The following is a 15303-nucleotide window of genomic DNA, read 5'->3' as shown; positions in this document are numbered from 1 at the left end:
CAGTGTAGGTGTGGGGGGGGGGGGGGGGGGGGTGAGGGCAGCAACAGCTGCATGAATCCCCATGCCACCCTGTCACTAGGCCCAGATCCAGCATGCAAAGAGACCTATGGTCCTGATAAGGCCTGGGGATGCAAGTGAGCTTGATGCACCTGGGTTAGATGGAAGTGTGACAATGGCATAGCTTCCCTCATTGGGCTTTTCAGCTAAGATCATCTATTCAGCCCTGAAGAAAGATCTTTCCCCATTTGGGTCTATTTTTGCAAGTTTAGATACTTTTGCATTAAGATGTCTAAACTCTTGAGCACTGTGCAGGTCTTGGCTTTCCCCTACAGTCAGAATAATAGGCTTTTGAGCCAAGCACTTTCCCCTTCTAGTGCACACGTGGTGAGGCGAGGTACTCAGCCTTGTGTCTGCATGGGCAGTCGGGGCCAGAGCCTGCGTGCAAGTAAGGCAAATGTGCATGAGGGGATGCAACATGCATGTAGTTGTGTCCATATGTGTGTCTGTGTGTGCTTAGTAGGTATTGCATATAGGATGTTCAAATTTGTGACTTCTTAATGTGTGTAATGACTATGTATAGTGTGTAAAGTGTAGCTGGTAAGTGTCATCTGAAGCATGTGTATTTTTTGGGGGGTGGGGTATACTTAGTGTGTGAATGGGATCAGTTAGTATGAATGGTTTGTAGTGTGTATAATGTATGCCTGGGTGTGGGCAGAGCATGTGGTTTGTAACATGTACATTTGTGTTTAATATGTGATGTGTGTAATACATGTTCAGGGTCCATAGTTTCTGTGGTGGTGTGCATGTTTGCATGTAGGGGCTATGGGTGTTGGATGTGGTTAGGAGGTGAAACATGTATGCGCTGTCTGTTGCAGATATGTTCAATGTGTATTCTCTGCACAGTGCTACAGTTTAGTCCCATACAATGCCATTATCAGCATTATATAGGAAAATTTTGGAAATGTTTTCGTGTACCAGATCAAATTGGCCAGATCAGTTCCGAATCCTTTGAATCATTCAAAAACCTTATGTGGCCCTTCTACCAGCAAGTATCCTCCATGCTTCAGATACTTCCAAATCCTTTGGCAGACATCCTACTTGCAGGCCCAAGCCCAGAGATTTGGGGTTTGGATGCCCCTGAGTTTTGCTTGCCCTCAGCCATATGGGCACAGGAGCAAGCCAGGGAGGAGTCTCTCATTTCCATAAACTTGGCATGCAGCCGAGAGCTTCTCACCGGAAGCTGGCCAACGGGAAGCTAACTATGAGGCGCTTGTAGGAGTCCTGTCCGCATGCAGACAGGGATGCACCCTTCGCTACATGGTGCCATTTTAACTGCATTTCGGCTTGGGTATCAAACCAGGAGTGTTCCCTCTAAGCTGTGCGCATGCACAGCTGTGCACAATTAAAAAAGCATGCTGCACAATAACTTTTTAATGCCGTGCACACAGTGGCGTACCGACCAGGGGGTGGGGGGAAGGCAGGGGTCCATGGCCCTCGGGCACCAGCCTGGGGGGGATGCTCAGTGCCGTAGCAAGGGGGCACCAATGCTCCCCCCCGGCCACTACCAGCTTTGCATCCAGTGACTCCCCACCCACCCCAACCTGACCACAGGCTGTTGCAGGAGCAGGGAGGGGCAGGCACACAGAGATACCCGCACACTCCCAGCCAGGATTGCTCACAAATCACTAAACCTTAGAGGGAACATTGCAGACCAGTGCAGTGACTACACTTGATCTTGGCCCACAAGAAGCCGATCGGCTTTATCCTTTAAAAAAAAAAAAAATGTTTTGTGTCCCAAGCCAAATCCAGCCAAATCCATTCCAAATCTGTGAGTCATTCAAGAACCATATGTGGCCTTACTACTGGCAAACATCCTCCACCCCTGCCTGGGGCTTCACATGCTTTCAAATCCTTTGGCTGGCATCCTACATGCAGGCCCAAGCCTGGAGGCTTGGGGTTTGTATGCTCCCAAGTTTTGCTTGCTTTCAGCCATATGGCCACAGGAGCAAACTAAGGAGGAGTCTCCCATTTTCATAAAGTTGGTGTAAAGCCAAGATCTTCCCACTGGAAGTGAAAGTGGGAGGCTAACTATCCCTTACCTCAGTCAAGGTGCTATCCCCTGCCAAGAAAGTGGTTTTCCCCTGCAACTAGGAAAACCACCTTAGTGGTCATGGTATTTTCCCTGCCAGGTAAACCAATCAGCATAACCAGCCTGTCAGCTCTCTACATGGACAGGTGTCACCACAGCAAAGGGGGTTTTGTTGTCTATCTCTTTTCATAGGGTGAGGTATGGTTTGGACCTGAAAGCCTAATGGTACAGACAGCTCAGCTAGGACTATGCGAGCGTGGTCAGGGCACCCTGCATCAATCTGGCAGTGTGCCCAGGACTCCCTTTTCCCCACAACAAAGATCCAAGCCATTCTCAGTGCCACCTGAGCCCAAACTATACTTACATGGAGCGCAGGGCCATTAACTGCCCAAAGGTGTCTGCTCTGATTTCACGGACCCTATTGTGCTGGAGGCCACTGAAAAGACAGAGAGGCTGGTGTGAGAGGTTCTTAAGGCAGTATTCTTACTCTGCCGGGCTCCCTGTCCCCCCTGGCAGCAGAACAAAGTGCCGCCGCAGCGGAAGTCGCTGCCATTAGAGCTCATAAAACCTGCTCTTATTTCAAGGGGTAAGTGGGTCAAGAAACAAAGCAACCTAATGCCGAGAGCCCTCTCTGTTTCTGCGTGCAACTTTGGGGCTCAGACAGTGTCCCCTTTCACACCCTCGCTACACTGCAAAGCTTTATTTGTCTGGGACAGTAAAAGGCTCCAATGTTCCCCAGCCCTTCTGGGTAGCTGCCTCCCTTCTATGCTGCACCTCACTCCAGAGCATGGGAGTGCTCCACTGCACTGCAAGGTCTCCGGTCTTGGAGTCAGGAATGGCCCTTTCCTAGAAGCAGGGGCTGTGACTGCCACTTGCACGAAAGGTGTGAGAAAGAGTGCAAGGAGCAGGCAGAGCCCACAATTGCTGGGGAGAGGCAGCAGCATTTCTATTCAGGCAGAGCTGAGAGAGTCAATTGACCTCATGGCTTTTTATCAACTCCCTAATCCCTGCTAATCTCTCTCTATTCCACAAGTGTTAATGACCGCCTCTCCTTTTTAATGGGATGGATGTGCCACTATGCATAGATTCATAGAAGTTAGGGGCTGGAAGGGACCTCAGGAATCATCAGGTCCAGCCTCCCTGCTCCAGGCAGGAAAGACTGCTGAGGTCAGGTGACCTCAGCAAGGTGAGCGTCCTGTCATCTTTTGAAGATCCCCAGGGAAGGCGATTGTGCCACCTCTGGTGGTGGGGGAGTCTGTTCCAGGCTCTGGACATATGAACCATAAAGAAGTTTTTCCTAATGTCTAATCTGAACTGATGCTCTATTAGTTTATGATCATTATTCCTAGTCTTCCCCCGAGTTACCTTGGTGAACAGGTGTTCTAGCCTCTGATATTCACCCCTTATATACTTAAAGGCTGCCACCAAGTCTCCTCTGAGTCTTCTCTTCTCCAGGCTGAACAGTCCCAAGTCCCTCAGCCTCTCCTCATATAGTCTGTTCTCCAGACCTCTAAACATTCATGTGGCCCTCCTTTGGACTCCTTCCAGCTTCTCCACATCCCTCTTGAACTACAGTACCCAGAACTGGACACAGTACTCCAGCTGTGGCCTCACCAATGCTGGCTAGAGCAGGAGGATAACATCCTTAGTTTTGCTTGTGATGCATTGGTTGATGCATGCCAGAGTGTCGTTCGGTTTGCTGGCTCTAGCATCACACTGGTGGCTCATGTTCATTTTATGGTCAATCGTGACCCCCCAGGTCTCTTTTGGTTGTGGCGCTGATTAATGTAGCAGCAGTTTACATTTCTCAGTGTTAAACATCATCAAGTTTAGATCCGCCCATTTTACAAGCCTGCCCAGGTCCGCCTGTATCCTCAACCTGTCTTTTAGCGTGACCGCACTTCCCCATAACTTGGTGTCATCCTTAAACTTTGCCAGTATGCTTTCCACACCCATGTCCAAATCACTGATGAATATGTTGAAAAGCACTGGTCAGAGTACTGAGCCTTAAGGGACACCACTGGTCACCTTTCACCACGTCTGTTCGGTTCTATTAACACTCTCTGGGTCTGACCTTGGAGCCAGTTTCCTAGCCATCAGGCTGTTAAGTTGTTGAGGTCACAACCTGCCAATTTTACCATTAGGACATCATGGGAAACCAAGTCAAAGGCCTTTTTGAAACCCAAGTATATGATGTCGACCTCATCTCCGTTATCCAGATGGCGAGTTTCCTGATCATAGAAGGAGATGAGATTGGTCAGGCATGACCTGTCTGCAACAAAGCCATGTTGGCTGTCATTTAGAATAATGCCTTCTGTTAGCCTATCAATAATGGATTCTTTGATAGGTTTTTCCAGGGACTGAAGTCAAACTGGTCAGCCTATAATTCCCTGGGTTTACCTTCCTTCCTTTTTTTGAAGATAGGCACCACATTGGCCCTCTTTCAGTCTTCTGGGACCTCACCCGAGTACCATGAGTCCCCGAATAGCTTTGTCATCAGTCATGTGATGATGTCAGCCAGTTCTTTCAGCACCCTTGGGTGCAGTTTATCAGGACCTGCTGACTTGTAGATATGCAGCCTTTCTAGGTATTTCCTCATAAGATCTTCACTGATAGGTGGGTGATCACCCCCACCATGTCCATCCAGCTTGCTGTCTGGTAAGTTAATGTCCTTTGTCTGGTGGAATATCGATACAAAATATTCATTTGGGAGTTCGGTTTTCTCCTGAGTGTCGGTTGTCAGCTGTCCCATTGCATTCTTCAGAGGTCCTATATTTCCTTTTATTTTTTTCTGTTTCCTACATATCTAAAGAAGGAATTTTTATTGTCTTTGATTTCTGTTGCCAGTTTGTATTTGGTTTCTGCCTTAGTTTTTCTAATCCAATCCCTACAGGTGCGGGCCATACTGTGTACTGCTCCTTGAGGGTAATTCCCAGCTGCCATCTTTTATAGGCTTCTTTTGTTTTCAGGAGATCCAGAGGGGTCTCCCAGCCCTTTCGCTACCTTTCTTACCTTATTCAAACTATCCTTTCTGTAGTTTTGCTGTCTGTTAACTGTTCCTGATAATCTCTGTTTAATTTCACAGCAATTTTCTTTTTTTTTTAGCTCTAGCTAAAAACATTAACTTGTATAGAAATGACTGATAGTGAAGTTAGTATTAGAGGTCCTGCCAAAAAGTGCAAGAAGGCTAGAACTCGTTTTTTATGGCTCCAAGTAAGAGAAATGCATTTAACTATGATGCTTACAGGACAAATGACACTATCTTTTGTCTATTTTTGCCTAGTTTGTTGTGTGTGTTTAGGTTTATATTTTTTCAGTTTAAGATCAAAGCAAAAACTAATGTAATGATTAGAATGTGCACCAATTTGCTAGATTATATAGTACTACCCCCACCCCATTAGTAAAGCTTCTAGTTTCTTTTTAATTGGAGAAAAATGTGTTGTATTATATGTGATGGGGTGCAGATGATGTGGCATGTCACCTTGAAAATCCTAGATCTGTCTATGGCTAGGAACATAATGTATGTTAAACTTAAATTGTGGAGAACAGTTCCATGGCAAGTTGCTGAATTACTTGACTAAATCTGCAGCTATAGAGCCACAGGGCAACTTCAGTGGGATGCAGATGTGTAACTCCCTTTTGGCAATCCTAGCCTTCGATACCACAGTGATAAGTGACCTACTAACTAGGGCTGTGCGAGGCTTCAGACAGAGCTTCGGATCCGGAGAAGCTTCGGATGCTTCGGGGTCCGAAGCAGCACATCCGGGTCGAAGCGCTGCCTTGTTCAGCTTCCCGAAGCGGACCTGCCAAGTTTCAAGAATATTGGTGCAGGGGCTTGGGGGGAACAGTACCCCAAATTCTTGAAAGCCAAACTTACGTCACGTCTATGTGTTACACCACAGGGGGGTCAAAACTGCAGCAGTGGTAGCTCTTGCTGAGGCCACAAAGCCTGCCAAGTTTCAAGATCGGTGCAGGGGTTTGGGGGGAACTGCCCCTCAAGCTGCGGACAAGCAAAACTGGTGCCATGGGTGCTTGTGGGACCGACTGTCTGTCTGGGGGCGGGGAGGGGGGACACTGCTGCAGGCCTGGCTGCTCAGCTGCTGTGTTCCCAGTTACCAATCAATCGCTCATGATTCACTCAGGGACCAGGGACTCGGGGCCCAGCTCAATACACAGGACCTAGCTACTACATAACGACTTAACCAGCATCAATTAGCACCTACAAAACAGGGCTAAGGAGAGGAAAGAATGAATACAGACAATCAACTGCCCCAGGACAGACACAGTCTTGGCACGAGTTTTGTCCGTCAGCAGCTAGGGGTGCAGGGCCCCAGGACCCCCCTGCACCGATCTCCTCCACAGCTGGCAGGCGTCACAGCAGGGGCCACCATCCCTGCAGCTGTCACCCCGCTGCGCCTGAACACACACAGTGTCACCCATGGCACCAGTTTTGCTTGTCCGCAGCTTGAGGGGCAGTTCCCCCCAAACCCCTGCACCGATCTTGAAACTTGGCAGGCTTTGTGGCCTCAGCAAGAGCTACCACTGCTGCAGTTTTGACCCCCCTGTGGTGTAACACATAGACGTGACGTAAGTTTGGCTTTCAAGAATTTGGGGTACTGTTACCCCCAAGCCCCTGCACCAATATTCTTGAAACTTGGCAGGTTTCATGCTCTCAGCAGAGGCTACCATCCCTGCAGGTTTCATCCAAATCAGACAAGAAATAACAAAGTTATAGATAGTTCATTGATTCCCCATTATACCCTATGGGCGGATCTCCGAGGCGGCTCCGAAGCTTCGGCCGGATCAAGGCGGAAACCTGGTCGGAGCTCCGGATCGGATCGCGGCCATCCGAAGTGGTCGGATCCGAAGCTGGATTGGATCACTGCTGACTCGCACAGGCCTACTACTAACACCACAGGATAGATGACAATGGGGAATGTCCAGAACTAAACTCCAAGTTAGGTTAAAGTAAAATCAGTGCAGTCCAGTCCTTCCTTTTACGGCGGGACTCTCTCAAGTAGAAGCTCTCGGGTTTAAGTCTTTTGTTTTGTCACAATGGCGTCCTGGTTCATTACTGGGATTCCTAAACACTACTAGAATACAAATACTAAATGAGAATCATTAATAAGTCCCATCTTTTGGAAAAGACTCAGCTCCACGTCAAGCCTTTTGCACTCACTTCACAGGTCCTGCATCCAATGTGAATGAAATGAACTTTTAACTCCCCTCTTCCCATAATTCCTATTCCATTCAAGTTCTAGCAAGGGCCTGGCTGCATTTTTATGTCCTAGGAACTGGATCTCCCATTGCTTGTTCAATCCCTTGGGGTACTTTGAAGCCAAGATCATTTCTGTCACCAAGCGGGCCCCCAACTGCAAACCAAGCCTTGAGTGAGGGAATGTCTTTACTCACATTTCTTCTAGCCGCTGACACCTGTGGAAACTGGGCAGCTCTTCTATTTGGTTGTGAGAGAGTTCACTGTTGGGGAAGGCACATGACAGAAATGTCAGGAGATTAAATACATAGCTAGCTCCCTTGGGAAGGAGATAGCGCTGGGGAGGGGAGCAGCCTGACCTTAGGCCATGCAGCTGGGGAACGTGGGATACCCCAGGGAAGAAGAATATCCGTTCAGTACACACCTGACACTTGGCACCAACATCCTCATTCATTTCCTTACAGAGTGATTTCCTTGTATTAGTCATGGAGTGCTCAGGATTTCACCTGCTTATCTGGCCTCAGTGCAGCTCTGTCCATCATAGGTGACAAACCCTGCTCCTGCTACAACTAGAATCTGCTTTTTTAGGGTCAGGATCACAAAGCCCGCTCCATCCAGCCCCTGCCTTAGCACCAGAGACAGCTGCAAAATCTGCTAATGCTTCCTTGCCTACATCAAGCCTTGTGTCTGCATACGCAGACCAGTTATGCATGTCAAGGCTCCCCTCCAGGACCTGTACGTGGATTTGCAGCCCTCAGGAGCAAACCAGTTTCTGATGCCTGGGGAGGTTTTAGTGCAGCTGTGTGCCTGTCCTTCTTCCCGGGACTGCACTTGTCAATCTGCACCACCAGTCTGATTTCTCTTGCTTGCCCATCTCTGGCACTCTCCTAGCTTCCTCCCCAGGTCGAGGGCAGGGTACACTGGGAACTGATATGGGCTGTCTCTACTTGTGGGGACATCTCCTACATATGGAGATGTTGTTCAAAAAATGACTGCTTGAAGCCCTTGATCTTTCATCTGCAGCCTGCCCTGAGCTGAGCAGTGTTTCTTGCCACTGCCAACCCCCCAGGAACATCCTTACTACTTATTCTTTATACTTCTCTGATACCTTCTATATGAGGATCTTAAAGCACCTAAATAGGGTGTGTAGTTAATATCTGTAGGCATGTACAGGTGAGGAAACCAGGGCACAGGCAAGTTATGCGACTTGTCCAAGGACACATAGTCAGTGGCAGAGCCCAAGACTCCTTCTGCCTAGAGGACATGATTCCCAGCTCACCTACAGGCTTCCTGTGTGATCTTAAAGAAGACTTTTAACTGTTCTCTGCCTTGGACCCTGAGGTGTGAAACAGTGATAACAGCCCTTCCCTGCCTGCTGGGATAAGGGTGCTGAGGATAAACACCACAAAGATTTGGAGATGTCCCCAGGCAGATGGCCTTACACAGTGAACTGGGCCCAAAAGCCTAACACTGAGTGCAGGAGCTTGGGAAGGACTGAGTTCCTGCTGCATCACAGCAGATATAGTCCAGTCAGAGATCTTTGCCCATTGATGAGAATGGGAAGATGAGCCCTTGGCACCCCAGTTCCTGTAAGGCCCCTTGGCAGGATGCTCCCATCCAGTCTGCTGCTGACATTTTTCAGTTTTCACTTTTTTTGCCCAGAAGCTCTGTAGGGGCAGGGATAGGAGGAGGGAGACATGTCCCAACAAGCTCTCATGGCAAACATGTTTGACAAAAGGAAAGGTTGAGGGACTCCCCCTCCCATTGATACTGGCATCACTCTGTTGACACTAGTGGAGTCCTGATTTACACCAGGATTAGTATTTGGGGGGGTAGGGGCGGGAGGGGGTCCAGGCCCAAGAGACTTGTTCACACTAGCGTGAGTGAGAGAGAAATTAGGCCCACTGTGAACCAAGGGGACCCCCTAATAGCCATAGCTGTGTTGTAGGTGCACAACAGAATCTCCCTTCCCCATAACTTGTGCTTGATGGATCCTGGGGAGAGGGGTTGGCTCTGGCCTTGTATGGGGGCAATCCCCTGTGCAAGACCCCTCTGTCCTGCACGTGGTATGACATTCACACCTGTATAAAGCTGCCATTCTGCCTTGGCAGTACCCTTCTACTCTTGCTGTCCAGTGGGGTGAATGATGCATAAAAGTACAGAGTGGGGAGACAAGAAGCTCACACATGTGTATCAGCTCTTGCTTCTGAGCCTAGTGGTGGCTCCTGTGGAGGAGGATGTTAATCGAAGACCAGGGCAGCTGTGATTGTGATGAGAACTGCCTGGGTAGTTAGTATTCTGCATGCGAGAATTGCAGAATCATAGAAAAGTAGTGCTAGAAGGGATCTCTGGAAGCCACCTAGTCCATCACCCTACTCCAGACAGGATCATCCCTGTTTAAACCATCCCATACAAGTCCGTCTAACCTGTTCCTAAAGCTGCACAATCCACCCTGTCACACAACCACAAGGCACATTGCACAAAGTGCCAAGAACACCCTAAACCAGGGGCGGGCAAAATGCGGCCTGGAGGCTGGATGCAGCCCACCAGGCCATTCTAACTGGCCCGCGGGGCCCCTAAAACATTTAGAAAATTAATATTTATCTGCCCCTGGCTGCCTATCATGTGGCCCTCGATGGCTTGCCAAAACTCAGTAAGCAGCCCTTCACCCAAAATAATTGCCCACCCCTGCCCTAAACTATCACAGGTAAAGTAGGGGGACAAAGGGACGGTCAATGCCCTGCTGCTGCAAGGCTTGTTAATGTGCATTTGAAAGACCCAAGGAAGAAGATCACGCTCCAACTAAAAAGGAAGGCAAACTCTGCCCACCTAACCCCCTCCTCAATGCTGACCTGACCAGCAAGAACTTCACACATCACACTCCTCTTTCTGTCATCCTGTCCCCTCCATAAACTTATCCCAGTCCCTTTTAATCTTCTTTTGTAACTGAGCTGGTTGTGGTGCTCTGGTTTGTTCTCTGGCAGCTGAGCATTGTCCTTCCCAGTATGCACCTGAAACAGCTGGGACAAGTGTGCTGGGCTGCTACAGGCCACTTGTCCCAGCATGAGAGAGAGAGAGCTGCCTGTGTGCCCAGGGCCCTGGGAAGGGTCCAGCCAGGACCCTGGGCACTCTCGTGCATGCCACCTCTCCAAGGACCAAGCAGGATGGGGGGAACATTTGTTACTCACAGGACTCGGAGGCTGGGTAGTTGCTGGCACATCCCTCTGGGAAGCAAATGGATCCCTGCCCGGGTCAAGGTCCTGGGAATGGAGACAAGAGATAATGGCTGGTATTACTGAGAAGTGGGCATGTAGGGAGCCTGTCACTGCCCCAGCCCTGTCTTCCAGTGCCAGGCAGGAGAGGACAGAGCAAGCACAAGAAGGAAAGCATCACAGAAACTGAAGGTGACTTGGCAAGAAGGTGGCAATGGCTGCTGGGTGTTTGGAGAAGTGCAGTAGGAGGTGGCACGGGGGAGCAGGCAGTGGCACTGCCTTGTCATAGGCAAAGCTAGCATATGATCTTGGAGACTGTGCAAAAAGGAGGATAGTGCCACTGCACTGATAAAGACATTCCCAGTAACCTGGTTTTCCTGCCAGGAAGATGGCAAGGCTGGGAGAGCCTTAAGCGCTATTAGAGCTGCTATGAGGGACTACAGTGTCCTTCAGCAATTCCAAGAGGTTTCATAGAGTCAGCAGGGAGATCACCAATCCTATCCTGTGACTGCGAGGGTCTTGGACTGAAGAGTCTGACATGAGGTCCTGACCTCACAGGATGTGCCAGCAGGCGAGCCGTGGCCAGCATGTTCCTGGGAAGGCTTGCCCTTGGGAATTGGGACTCCCAACTGCACTAAGTAGGGTTGGGGGACGGGCAGGTCTTATGGTCAGAGCTGAGCCAAACCAGTTATTGGAGGACTTGATCATAAGGTCAGTGAGCTCCAAACATGGCAGATTTTCTGCCTTTTGGGGTTTTTTTCGGCCCCCAAATTATGGCTTTCTAGGCAGCAACTGTCAGTGCAGCTCCCTGGCAATGAGGCAGCAGCACTGGCCCTGACTGGATGGAGGTGGAATATAATTTCTGAAGGTCCCTGCTGTAGGGGGGTTTCTAGGCCAAGTGGGTTGGGGGTGCCCATGAGACCTGATTAATGAGAGGGGAATAGAGAGCGCTCTGAGAGCATGGAGGCAAGCAGACAAGCTATTTGGAGCAGATGCAGAAGCAAAATGGTTTAGAGAGGAGCTCAGTGATATGCAGCAGAGCCTCACATGGCTTTAAGTCACTGCATAGCAGAGGAAACCTGGTCTTCACTGAGGCTCTTCACAAGCCTGGAACCCCTTAGAGAAGGAACAGCACAAGGAACATGGTCGCAGGCAAACTCACAAAATTTCTAGGCTGGTAGTTCCTTTAAGGTCTGGGAATTCTCTGATGTCTGTTGCTCCATTTAGGGACCTGGAGAGAAATAAGGACAAGCTCAGGGACAAGGTATGAGATGTGGCCAGAGCAGCTGAAAGCAGCAATGGCCAGCTGCTGGAGCTTCTGAATCCACCTTCTCCCAAACACACTGACATCTAGCTTTGCCCTGTGCAGCCAGAGTGCAGACCGGGATGAGTACCCCCTGGGGTCCAAGCCTGGAGCTACTGCTCTTGTTAACATGCCATTGCAGGGAGGCAATCACAGTATAATACAATATTGTGGATCTGTTATATCATCCCTTTGCCCAAGAGGAAACATGCTTGCTTCAGTGGTCCTGTCAATAGTATTGCAACTGCTCAAATGGGCAGTGCTGCATAATGGTGCACAGCTAGGCCCAAGAGATTCAGTTAGTCATTAGGTATTTGCAGCTCAGCTGGGGCCCTGGTGGGAAGCTTATCTACAGCAGGTAAGAATGGTATTTATCCAGTGAGACGAGAGGTATAGGCACTGGGAGCCTGACAGCCAGGTGATCAGTGAGAAGAGGGGGCCCTCTCAATAGCTGTCCTTTATTAAAAGGCATTTGCACCACGTGGCCTAAAGACATGGGGCTCATTTAGCATTGGTGGTCTGGGCTAGAAAAGCTGCACTGAGTTGCCTAGTGAGGGCACTGTCAAGTTCGCAAGAACGATGACAGCAGCGGCAGGAAGGAGGCACCTACTCTCTGCTGGCCCCCAGGGTTCCAGTGCAAGCTCGGTTACCTTTTTAAGGACCTGATCGATGAACTTACAGGGTGTGCAGCTTTGGCAAGAACTGGAAAGTGGACTGTCCAACAAACTGGATAGGATTGCCATAAAAATGTCTGCAAAGGAGACAAATAGCCATCTTAGATTATCCTGTGCAGACTGGAGGAAATGCTATTATTAGTTGAAAGCACCTGGAGTGAGGAATGAGCTTCTCACTGCAGTGATGAGCCCATATGCTCCACATAATCCCTGCCTGCCCTCTAAGCCTACCCTTTGGCTGAGCTCTGGCAAATGGCAGCTGGAGCTCTGTAGCGCTGCTGCACCTGGAGAAACACCCTACAGCTGCTTTCTCTTCATTGTGAGTGCAGCAGCGACCTGTCACCCACTGGATCCACCACCAGAATCAGCATCTCCCCAAGCAAAACCCAAAACCAGCCAATCTGAACTTTTGCCACTCTGCCATTGCTCCCAAAAGCATTGTGGGAGAAGCAAAGGGAAGAACTGGTTGAAAACTCTACAAGTGGTCATGGTGGGAAGGGGGTGTGCTAGCCTAGCCGCCCCTTGTATTCTGTCCCTAGGCCTTTGTGCCCCACTGTTGGGGATAGATGACCATTGTCTCCTGAACTAGTGTGGTTCAGCTCTACCCAGCAGCCTCCCCGTGTGCACAGCTACTGCTGTCGCACACAAGTTGTAGGCAAAATTTCCAAGCAGCATTGTGAAAAAAATGTTTGGGAAGGGCCTGGAGAAACCTCTCCATGACACCACAGCAAGGTCACTGCCATCCATTCATCTTCCTCTTCAATATCAAAGGCATTGGAGCTAGGGTTTAGGGGCACATGGCACAGGCTTGAGGAAAGGAAGGGAAAGGTCCAAGCCTTTATTATACAGTAGGGTTCTTTCAGCCCATCCCCCAAGCATGAATTTCAGATTATGATCATAGGAAAAGATGATCATCAGGACACTCGGAAAATGACACAGTAGGCTCCTAGCTCCCTTGAGTCTAATGAACTAGAAGATCATTTTCACAGTTCTTACATGGTTTGGAGTAACGGGTTCCCAACAAATGCCTTCTCTGGAATAGCCTTGATGTTGTTGTTATGGAAACCCCTGGTGGAAGAGAAATCCTGGGACATTAATAGTTGGAAGGTAGGAAAGAAAACACTTTTAAAAATAGAGAGGCTTAGAAACTCAGAGGAGATGGGATTGAAGCTTTGCATCTGTCTTGGCTGTAGTGTCATTGAAAGTGTATGAGAAGCATCATCCAGAGTCTTGCTGCATTCAGCAAGGCAGACCCAGCGTCTGATACTGGCCCCCCTTACACTGAGGGGTATAGCCTTGTGTGAATAGCTCCTCTGAAGTCAGTAGGGTCACTCATGGATTGGGAGTTGATGGGATGCAGCTAAAGGGACCGGAACCCAGCATCCTATGAAAGGAACAGCCTCTTTTACAACACTGTACCCAGCTACGGACTGCAGTTGGTACTGGTGGTCTCATCACTACGTCTCTATGACTGTTAACCAAGTTAGCAGTTTTTTCAGGCTATGCTTGGCTACCATCATTTTTCAGGGCTTTCCTTAGCATGTTTTGGCCAGGCCTGGGAAAAAAATTTCCACTTTTGTATAGTTTGTAACCTTCCAGTCTGATCTGCTCTATAATGGAGCCAGAAGTTTGTGATGAACCCAAAGCCCACCCTCTGTGTGATGGTGAATCCCTTGTATCCCATGGGGATCTGTTCCAGTAGTTAATTAGCCTCACTTTACAACCTGTGTTTTGCTTTTGGCTGTGAGGATCCTTCTAATAGTCTCTCTGTGCAGGAAATCCTTCCATCAGAAACTTTTGTCTCCAGTCCCTCCCTCTCAAATCTACTCAAAAAGCTGCCTCCTGTCCTGATGCTTACCCCCAACCTGTATCACAATGAATGAACAGAACAGTCCTAAGGTTCATAAATGACCAGAGAAACTACATGCATCTTCAAACTGGGCTTGATCCTATCTTAAAGCCCATCCCTGCTGCTTTCACCAGGAACAGTGCTGTGCCCTCATTGTTATAAACCTCAGCAGACCCTAGAGAGTTTCACGTTGACTTCAGAGGGCTTTAACTCTCACTGTTGGTCAGGCCTAGAAGGAGGGTGAGGCCAGACAGCACCAGGCTACTGCAACGCTGGTAGCACGTGCATGCCAGTGCCTTGTGGGTCTCATCCCTGCTACTTGAGGCAATATCCATTAATGCCCGATGCCCTGTGCAGTGTGGCATCATGACTGGAGCCACCCTTTCCATGCTAATGATGCCTGCAAGGTATATTGTGCTGGGTAGGACTATGCTGCTTATATTGCAGAGAGAATTTGGAGAAAGCAAACAATGACTTGGAATGGCTGCTTTTTCTCAATCAGCACATACACGGCTCTTTTTGTGCTATTCTCTCGCTGAAAATTCTTTTAAAATGAAGTAACTAGAAAGCCTCACAGCTCCTGTAGTCGGCCCAAGGTCCTGATGGCCACAGGGAATTCCAAAAGCTCATTGTAGTTCAGGTCCCTGGAAGAGAGAGGAGGGAAAAAGCAGTCATTAAAGATGCCATAGGAGCTTAGTGGAGCGTATCCGTGCTCTGAAGGGATGGAAATTTGGTTATTAAGCATCAGGGATGAGATTTTCCAACTGCACTCATTCAGCCACCAATGTCTGGAAACAACAAACCCTCACGTGTTCCTACCACGGGAATATTCCCTGCTAGGGGCACTGTCAGGCAGAGGCTGGTCCAAGCTCTGGCTGCTTTGAAGATGTTGCTGTCTGAAGTATTTTTCTTCCCATCCCCACAGTCTCCGGAGCTTGTCTGTGCTGGGGCTGGTTTAGTA

General features: G+C 49.1%; 1 protein-coding gene across 2 annotated transcripts in view; it reads right to left on the bottom strand.

Moving 5' to 3' along the window:
- LGR6 (leucine rich repeat containing G protein-coupled receptor 6) overlaps nt 1-15303 on the bottom strand; it is a 199834-nt gene that overhangs the window by 21145 nt on the left and 163386 nt on the right. For both annotated transcript variants that reach the window (XM_014522731.2, XM_006029639.2), the window contains exons 7-13: nt 14918-14986; nt 13490-13561; nt 12499-12570; nt 11679-11747; nt 10493-10564; nt 7502-7567; nt 2454-2525 (exon numbers count right to left, since the gene is read on the bottom strand). In XM_014522731.2, coding sequence (XP_014378217.2) covers nt 2454-2525; nt 7502-7567; nt 10493-10564; nt 11679-11747; nt 12499-12570; nt 13490-13561; nt 14918-14986 — 492 coding nt within the window. The remainder of the gene's footprint in view (nt 1-2453; nt 2526-7501; nt 7568-10492; nt 10565-11678; nt 11748-12498; nt 12571-13489; nt 13562-14917; nt 14987-15303) is intronic.

The sequence above is a fragment of the Alligator sinensis genome, unplaced genomic scaffold, assembly GCF_000455745.1.
Source record: "Alligator sinensis unplaced genomic scaffold, ASM45574v1 scaffold766_1, whole genome shotgun sequence".
Lineage (NCBI taxonomy): Eukaryota > Metazoa > Chordata > Crocodylia > Alligatoridae > Alligator > Alligator sinensis.
Note: the sequence above shows the minus strand (reverse complement) of the source record. Positions and strands in the feature narration are given on the sequence as shown.